This window comes from Protomyctophum bolini, assembly GCF_963924005.1.
Source record: "Protomyctophum bolini genome assembly, chromosome: 14".
NCBI lineage: Eukaryota > Metazoa > Chordata > Actinopteri > Myctophiformes > Myctophidae > Protomyctophum > Protomyctophum bolini.
In genome coordinates, this window is record NC_137875.1 from 23,340,944 (window position 1) to 23,350,512 (window position 9,569).

Here is a 9,569-nt window from a genome sequence, read left to right on the forward strand (position 1 = left end):
TTTCGATGATGATCGGTCCAGCAGTTTATTCCCCCAACAGTCGTCCCAGCCCCATCACCGTCCCCATCCCACACACATCTTCAACTTCAACACAAAGCAGTGTTTAATGAAGTTATCAAAAAATGATGTGGAATATATTTTGTGAAAAATATACCAGGGAAAGATTCTAACAAATATGTTAGAAATATGTGAAAAGGTTACACAGTATACTAGTACTTTATGTATTGCATCATCTGCAGGAATGACAGACTTATTAAATGTTCCAGTCTAACTTTGTGTATCCTGGCCATGTCAAAACACTAGGCAAACATTTTGTAAAAATACTGTAGGAACATTTGCCTAAAATAGCTGTATGTACAAGCTTACAACACTTTGCATTGTGATGCATTGGTTAACATTGGAAAAAGTAACTAGTAAGTAGTGACGAAAAAACATCAACTTTGAAGGACAGGAAAGTTAAGTCAAGTGAAGTACAAATAGTCTAATAGTCGACTACCTGATTATTTTCCATCACTGTCTCATCACTGAGTTTGTTATCTTGTTGAAAACTGAATACAGGAGAGTTTCAAGGGGTCCTCCCCCCAGCTGAAGACAGAATCACCGTCAACAAACGGCAGCGGAGAGCTGGAGAGGATTCTGTTGAAGCGACGAGGTGCACTGGAGACCACACAGGACAATAGTGAGTTTTGTTTCCTTTGAATCACAGCACAACATTCTGTAAAAATGTACCACTGGTACTGGTGGTAAATTGTTCTTCCATTTAAACCTCTAGCCTCTAAACCTCTCCCGGCTCAACAAAGTACACAGGAGAAAAACATGATACACTGTAGAATGTGGATGATTAGAATACAACTGATAGTTATTTTAAAAATCACTCTTTTTGGTTGTGTGTTTAGATCACACATTCTATTTTTTGAGTGGTGCCTACCCTCTCCAACTAACAGCTATGTGTGTCTGTCTGTCTGTCTGTCTGTCTGTCTGTCTGTCTGTCCGTCCGTCCGTCCCTATGTATGTATGTCCGTTTGAGTACACACGGAACCCAATACGGGACACACAAACTAGAGGGCAGCACAGGTCCACACGGAACCCAATACGGGACACACACACTAGAGGGCAGCACAGGTCCACACGGAACCCAATACGGGACACACACACTAGAGGGCAGCACAGGTCCACACGGAACCCAATACGGGACACACACACTAGAGGGCAGCACAGGTCCACACGGAACCCAATACCGGACACACAAACTAGAGGGCAGCACAGGTCCACACGGAACCCAAAATATTGACTTGTCCCTCAGCAGGGTCGGATCCATTCCTAAATGCCGCGGGTCTCGGTCGGATTGTCTAAAATGCAGTTACCCGAAATTACCCGACGATCCGAGCTTTATATATAAAAAATAAGTTTCAAAAATAGACATCCGTGCATTGTAATTATTACATTCCATATTGTCGGTTCTTGTCATGCACCTAGACATGCCGTCTCTCTCGCTCTTTCTCTCTCTCTCTTTCGCTTTGTCTCTGTCTCTCTCACCCCAATTCCGACAGCACACGCACACACACACACACACACACACACACACACACACACACACACCGCTGGCTATATTAATGCAATGAGCAATGTGGGACTAACCTCGCGTCACCAGGCTTTCCACCTCGGAGGAAAAATGTGGCACAGTTTTGTTGTGATTGTCAACACCTCTGAATGTCGGTATGCTAAAATGCACTAATATTAGCCTATGCAAGTTTGCAACCCTCCCCTGCTCTGTCTCGAGAGGCGGGGTGCACATCGCTCATACAGAGCAGCAGTCTCATGTCATGTTGAAGCATATAATATTGCAGAGAACACACAGGTCCGGATCTACTGTATATCGGATCAGATCAGCGCCGTTTTGGTCGGACCGGGTCCAAACAGTCAAATCCTTCTCGGCTCCGTTTCGGACCGGATCCAATCCTTTCGGGGTCGTTTCCGGGTGGGTGCGTCCAATTAGAATGTTTCTCGGATCCGTAGCGGTTCGGTTCAGATATCACCGATCCCGTTTCGGACCGGGTCTAATTTTATGGACCCGTGCTGCCCTCTAACACACACACACACACACACACACAGTAACTATAACAATAAACGTATTGTTGCACCGCTCCGTTCAGACGGGTCTGATTTATTTTTAATGTTTTATTTGAGGCTTTTCTGTCTTTATTGATAGGTTGAAGTGAAGATAGACAGCAAAGAGGGAGGGAAGTAAATGTATCACTCACTAGGACCATGCCGCAAATGTGTCAGAACAGATCAATGAATTATTGCTTTACATTAACATTACAGAGATCAGTTATGGATACATTAAAGTAAGTAAGTTGGTCAGAGAGTGGCTTATTGTCAGTATAAGAAAGGGTGTCTATCCCTTTTCAATAATGCACAATAGGCCTGGGCCATGGCTCAGTGGTCCAGGCACCTTGGCTGGTAATCCAGTCTGGCAGTGTGCCGCGGGTTCGACTCCCGATCCCGACGACCTTTACTGCATGTCTTCCCAACACCTCTCTCCCCATTTCCTGTCAGCCTACTGTCTGTCCCTCCATAAACAATATAAAAATAATAAAGGCGAAAGCCACAAAAAAAAATCATTAATTTTTTTAAAATAAAAGCACAATACATACCATCAGCTACATGATTTACTGAGTCATGCTACTCATACGCTGACTTGGCGGTGCCCGGGATCAACCCCAGAAGTTCGTGGTGCAAAGGCGACCAACTGAACTATCCAGACATTATCCAAAAACTTTTCAGAAACTGTTAAGCCGCTAATGCTTTCTAAAAGACATGCATGGTTATAGACATGATATGAACTTATGTTATGAACATGTTATGAACTTGTGATCAATATGTAATGGACTGTTAAGTGATGTTTGTTTTTTTTTTAAACATATGTTTATTCATTTTCTTTATATTACACAAGTATTTTCAACAATTTACATATATTTTTCCCCCCCACATCCCTCTGGCAGCACAAATACAAACAAAATCTTATCACGAAATGAATTGACAATAATAAATACAAAACAAAAATAAATAAATAATGACAAAACGAAAAATAAAACGAAAAACGAAAATAAAACACATTACATACAGTTAAACAAACAGATTCACAATGTCCATCACAGTTCCCTACCCCCACCCCCCAGCTAAGTGATGTTTTGTTAGCCGATCTCATAAACATACAGTAGTTTGCTCACTTTGAATCTGAGATGGCCCGAGTTACGCTGATCTCAATTCTACAAAGTAACCATTTCACTACTGGAGTAACTCTTTGTTGAAGAGGGATGTGTCTTTGTCCAGGTATATGGTCCTCGCCCCGGCCCTTCCCCAGCTCTGTGCTGGATGTCACCCGGGTCAGACGGCCACAGCACCCTGTCAAACCAGGCTCCCAGGACTCCACCACCAGCTAGACTCACCCAGAAACCTCCAACCGCAAACTTTGGGTCACTTGAGTGAGTGTCTAACCCTCAGCAAAGATATAAACCTCCAATCACAAGAATGTCATGTTACATTAGTGGGAGCTCACTAATCATATGAGTTGTATGGTTCAACATGTGTAATGTTATTGTCTGCCAAGGTTGTTAGTACATAGAGTACATACATACATAAGTTGTGCCATACTGTAGGTGGAATTTTAAAGATTTGAAAAGAATGTGAATGTTCCGATTGTTCCCTAGTCATTGTAACTCTCTCCTTACTGGCCTACCGGCATGTGCACCCATTCTGGGCGGGAACCCATATTGGTATCTTACCCCCTCAGGCCGGGAACCCATATTTGGGTTCTGTACAGTATGTACGAGTAAGACGCACAAACGCGGGAAGCGAACGCAGCTCGTACATATTTGGGTTTTGGACGTATAGCTGCTTTGGGGACTCCTTATATGGTGCCCCTTTTGTGCCCATATATGGAGCTGAGTGGACCTGGCCCCTTTTGTGCCCATATATGGAGCTGAGTGGACCTGGCCCCTTTTGTGCCCATATATGGAGCTGAGTGATTGCTGATGCAACACACTCCATATTTGGATAGCGGGACAGACAGACAGACAGACACACACAGACAGACATGATCTGCTAGGTCTCATAGTAAGTGCTCACTGCGTTCGCAACAATATTCAAAAATGTACATTTTTTGATGCTGCTATATAAATATTTGAAGTTTTTCAGAAACCTTAGGTCAGGATTTAGAGGCGTTTTTAAAATCGGCCTTAGGCCTAAATGGGTTAAGCCTCTCCAATTGAAATAGAATGCCAAAGGTATTGCACCCCCATATGTTCAAAGGTATGGCACCACCATATGTTCAAAGGTATGGCACCCCCATATGTTCAAAGTCTGATCTGACCCTACAACACTCCCCGCTCACTAAAACAGCCGGGACAACACTCCACACGTCCCAGACTCTTCTCTCAGTCTGTGGTTCTGGTTCTTTACCAGGCGACTATAGAGTCTGCAGCGCTAAAACGGTTCACAGTCAGCAACACCGGAGCAAATACGTCTATCTGTAACGCACAGCCAGACGAGCCAATACGTCTAGCTGTAACGCACAGCCAGACGAGCCAGCCAGTAAGCAGCCCAGTTTAAACACTCTTTCCAGCGGGTGCCGTGAAGGGCCCTTCACAATAAAGCGTCTCCCTTTAGCCTTTACCTCCCAATGAACTATATTTTACACTGGTTACTATTGACAGGGAATGTAGTCTTAGTCGCGGTGGGGGAGAGAGCCAGAGAGAGAGAGAGAGTTTACAGTTTACTACGGTAGGAGCGGCCACCGGGCCCCCTCTCCCCGCGGGCCCCGATGCGACTGCATCTACTATATGTCCACCCATGCTTCAGACTCCATCTTAGCCCATAGTACTTGCCGTAGCACTTGCCCTAGCCTTGCCGACCTTACAGGCGTATGCAAAGTCTCAATTTATGTAATTTAGATAGCATTTTATGTAGACATAGCACTCTATAGTGTATACTCATACCTTTGCTGTACAGTTTTTTCTACTGTTAGACAGATGCTAGGTTCTAACTTCTTCGCTTCCTTATGATTCTTGATGACTTTATGTATTTGATGTATTATGTTGTTCTTGCTTACTGTAAATTGCTCTGGATTAAGATTAAACCTAACCCTAGTCAAAAATAAATTGAAAGTTCCAATAGAATCCTATAGGATTATTTAATATGTTCTATAATTACAGTATAGGTCAGGGTAGCTCAGTTGGTAGAGCGCTCGCTTTTGGACCACAAGTTCATGAGTTGAAAGTGAAACCCAGGCACCGTCAACTCAGTAATGAGTGTGAGTAGCCCGGTTTGGGTGCTGTGTGTGTATAAGAACAAATCCAATAGGATTCGTTCCAAATTCTGATATAGGATCAGAATTTTGTCTAGGAGTTTTGTCTATAATCCTATTAAAAAATCCTATTATAAGAAAGGATCCAATAGGATTGGTTCCAAATTCTAATAGGATGTTAATAGGATTTTTCTATCAGAATACTGTACTATAGGAGCTTTTGACTAGAGGGATTGTAATTGTAAATTGTCATTTTTATGAGTTAATACATTTCTGATTTGGGAGTGAGCAGATGTGCATTTGGGCCATTTGGTTTAGGCAATTAAACTACAATTTTTTGAGGCTTTTGTCCCTACTTCTTCCAATATTGAACATGAGGTCATAACATAGTTGTTTTGTTTACACCACAATAGTCTGTCTTCACAGCTTTCATGGCCTTGAGTGTCTGCCAAGGTAAGGTATCTTTGAATTGTCTGTCTAGATCACTATTAACCTTGCAGCCTTCAGTGAGCAATTATAGGCCACTGTGGCTACTACCACTTAGGTTTGGGCACTGGGATCTTTTCAAGTTCCAGTATTCATTGTTGTGAATTATTCGTAGCCTCATCAAGGACTAAATTATTGGCATAATGTGGCTTGGTTTGGCTGATTCTGCTGTGGAATGGACTCCAGGCTTGGGCCATGTGACTCTCAAGGTTAAGCTATCGTTGTGGTGTGGAATAAATAGAAGTAACTTGTCCACTCAAAAAAAGAAACGAAACAAAAACTCAATGAACATTGCGGTTAGTTAGTCCCACTGGTGGGCCCTTTGTCATTTTGTGGTGTTTTCATTTGACATCTGGTCAAATTTCCTTAGACTTACCCATGAATGAGGGGTTGAAACATGAGAGCTGCAGACTGTGGGCCGTGGCCATCCGCTGTTTTGTGCTGCTGCTTATTAAGACTTTGGGCTTCATTCAGCGCTACGGTGCAATTTCCACCCCAGAGAAAGAGTCCCAATCCCCTCTTAACATGGCGTGAAGGAAATTCAATATGGCCGAGTCTCCCTGGCCTCACCTTCCTCTTCAAAGAGATTCATCCATCCATTGACTGTGAGTCTGGTTTCCATACATTGTAACTATTTGATTCATCACTTTGACTGCTCCAAAAATCACAGAGGAAGTCGCGCTCTAACTTTATTTGGAAGCAGACTAAGCCTAGTTTATGCTTCATTGCAAGGTGGTGTCGCTCATTGAAAATAACTTTATCAGGCAACTATGACTGGGAAATGAGTTCTTTTACATTAGCGACACTGTCGTGCGACAAAGCATAAATTAGTCTTTAGCCTCAACAGTGTACTTTGTGGACAAAAGAAAGTCATCAAAGAGAGGTACCACGGCCATGTCAAAGGTTTTCTTTTCACTTCAACGAAAACATGAGATTAGTTCTGAATTGTATAGGATAAGACACTGACGGGATAGTGTCGGTGACAAGAATACCAGCTAATGTAAGCCATGCTGCTCTGAACACTGAAAAGAGAGATGAACAACGAGATAGGCCTGGCATGGACATGTGTTTTAAGACTCATCGCTGGCCTCCAAGTTTCACTCGACATGTCTCTTTTGAAACCATATTACCGTCCAGCTTCCAAAACGGTGTCAGTGGCCGTGCAGCTCCATCCCTTCCATCACCATCTGCTCGAGATGTCAGAGAAGCTGGCAATGATTGACGGGTGGTAAACACTCTGTCGATCAAAGCAAAAGCTATAATTACACAAAACCATGCTGCGTTCCTTTCTTCCGTTTGCCAAACCCCCCGCTCCCCCCCCCCTCCCCCCAACCTTTCTGCAAGGCTAATGTGTGGCCCACTGTTGTGTGCTTGTCGTTGGCCGATACAATGTAACGTTTTGGTTTATTTTTTGTATTTTTCTTTTTTGTCCATTGAGTGGACTAGCAATTAGGGAGACCCTTTTTTGGTGTGTCTGTGAAACGCTTAATCTTAGCTATTTTGTTAGTCATTTGATTTGTTGTCAAACAGGGTAATTGCCTGGTGGGGAGCTCTGGTTGCTCAGAGCCGAGTCTCTTAAGCTGCTCCTGCATGTGTAGCCTTGGTACATCTTATTGATCCCAGAGTGATGGTTGTACGGACGGACACGTAGGGTAACTAATGCGTCATACATTTGCAGAACGCAAGTCTAAGTGGTAAAACATCAAAATATTGATTGTGCAGCAAACAAAGCCATTGCTCAAATTTAACATATTTTGAACTGATATTTACACAGTTGGTGTTGATTTCTTTCATTTGGGAAAATTAGATAATTCAGTCAATTGAAATGTTTAACTGAAGCTGTGACTTGATGGGGGAAAAAAGTGACTTAATGAAATTCGAGTGACTTACCGTGAAACCTAGGAAACCTAGGAAAACTAGGAAAGTGTTCACGAGGCTAATCCTGTGCCATATGTTATAAACTGAATTATCTTACCTTAAACGCTTTGAAAGTATTCAGTGTCTACCAGTAATTTTGTATTTTAAATTCATATCTTAATAGTAGTCAGGTTGATGTTACTCTGTCTTATATTCAGTTTGTTGGCTGTTATACAGAGAAGCAGTCACTGGCAGGTCCATTGATGCAGCTGTGAGTCTGTATTGGTCTTTCTCTGGAGGCCAGGACACAAAGCATCACTGAAGCTCTCTACTTCCCACTATACACAACTGGCCCTTTCTGTCTCGGAGCCGAGGCGGACGCTTCAGACGGTCTGGGGGACAAACCTGCTTTTTGTGGTCTTTTAAAATGTGACATAATCATTTCCGCTAGGAAGAGGGGAGCCATGACAGGGGTCGGATGAGGAGCCGACTAGTTTTAAAGGCTTTTCTGGCACATCCTCGTACAATGCAGAGGCTCTATTTTGTCAGCCAACATTGAGCACGCTTTGTGTGTGTGTTTCAGTTTCTTTTCAATTTATTTTTATTTATAGTGCAACATCACCCCAAGGGGTGCACTTGCCCTAGCCTTGCCGACCATACAGGCGTATGCAAAGTATACAACAAAAACACAGCAAAATAGGAAACACAGTAAAATGTGCCAGCACACATGGTTAAAACAATTACCATGCAGTAGTACACTGCTATAAATCATTAAAGAAGAAAGAATGAAGGAGATAAAAAGAACACAGTGGGTTTGTTTGTGTGTGTGTGTAATTTGTCAATTACAAATTTGTAATTGAGTAATATTTTTCTACTCTTGATTCTATTTAAATTTCTACTCTTGAGGATTTTAACCCGGTTTCATGTGCTGACATTTTTACAATTGAGCTAATAGAGCCTGCCTGCTTACTCGGGGGAAACATTTAATCTTGACCATCAGGTCAAAATCTTATCCATGTGTCTAGGTGAGACATGACCTTTGACATGATCTAAATGTCTCAATTGAAGAGAAGGGAGACAAAGTACAACCACCCCAATTGTAGAAGTACTCTGTGTCATACAGATTGGACAAAATTACATTTTATTCATAAAAAATAAAAAGGTTACAGTTCATAGTGCCGCTTTAACTATTTCTGGTCATATCAAACAGTCACCCTGAGCCTTGGTGCCTCAATCAGTCCACATTGTTACTGTTGCGAGTGTGTCTGCAGGTTACCAATCAAGACCATTCTAATTGCTGGTCCACTTGGTCAGTACTTACTACTTATAGATAGTAGCCCTGTTGAGAGGAGCTATCCTTGAGTTTTCTATCTCAGGATATGCAGACCTTTTTGAACAAGGTCGAAGTGTTACTGTGTGTGTGTGTGTGTGTGTGTGTGTGTGTGTGTGTGTGTGTGTGTGTGTGTGTGTGTGTGTGTGTGTGTGTGTTTAAAACTGGTTTATTCAGTCGTTTCATATTGCCAGTGTAGTCTTTCATAGAGCAATCTTTGCATATTCTCTAACAGATTTTGTGAAGAAACATCAATAATTTGCATAATATTGAGTTTTGTACTAAATCACATTTTGTACCGTAATCATACTGTACATGTGTTTCAATCCTCGTCTGTATCATCCACAGTAGTGGATTGTGTTTTTTCAGCAAAACATGAGGAAGTGTGCTTGTCAAGGGGTACTGTGGATAAAATAGAGAGATAAAACATAGAGTATTAAAAGGATAGAGAGTAAGAGACTGAACCACGCTATTCATTTCAGTGGAAGTTGCTCAGTGGCGTTTTGAAGCATCCGGAAGAACGGTCTACTTCCGCAATTTTTGCAAATGAGCAATCAATGTTAAACGGGGCTGCACGGGGTCATAACT

General features: G+C 42.4%; 1 protein-coding gene across 2 annotated transcripts in view; it reads left to right on the forward strand.

The window, feature by feature from the left end:
- Positions 1-9,569, forward strand: part of shtn1 (shootin 1) — a 41,206-nt gene that overhangs the window by 26,038 nt on the left and 5,599 nt on the right. Inside the window, exons 15-16 of one of the 2 annotated variants that reach the window (XM_080781422.1) lie at positions 559-679; positions 3,337-3,727. In XM_080781422.1, the coding sequence (XP_080637548.1) occupies positions 559-679; positions 3,337-3,446 (231 nt within the window). In that variant the 3' untranslated portion in view covers positions 3,447-3,727. Of the gene's footprint in view, positions 1-558; positions 680-3,336; positions 3,728-9,569 lie in introns of those variants that run through there. The other variant, XM_080781421.1, reaches the window with a different exon arrangement.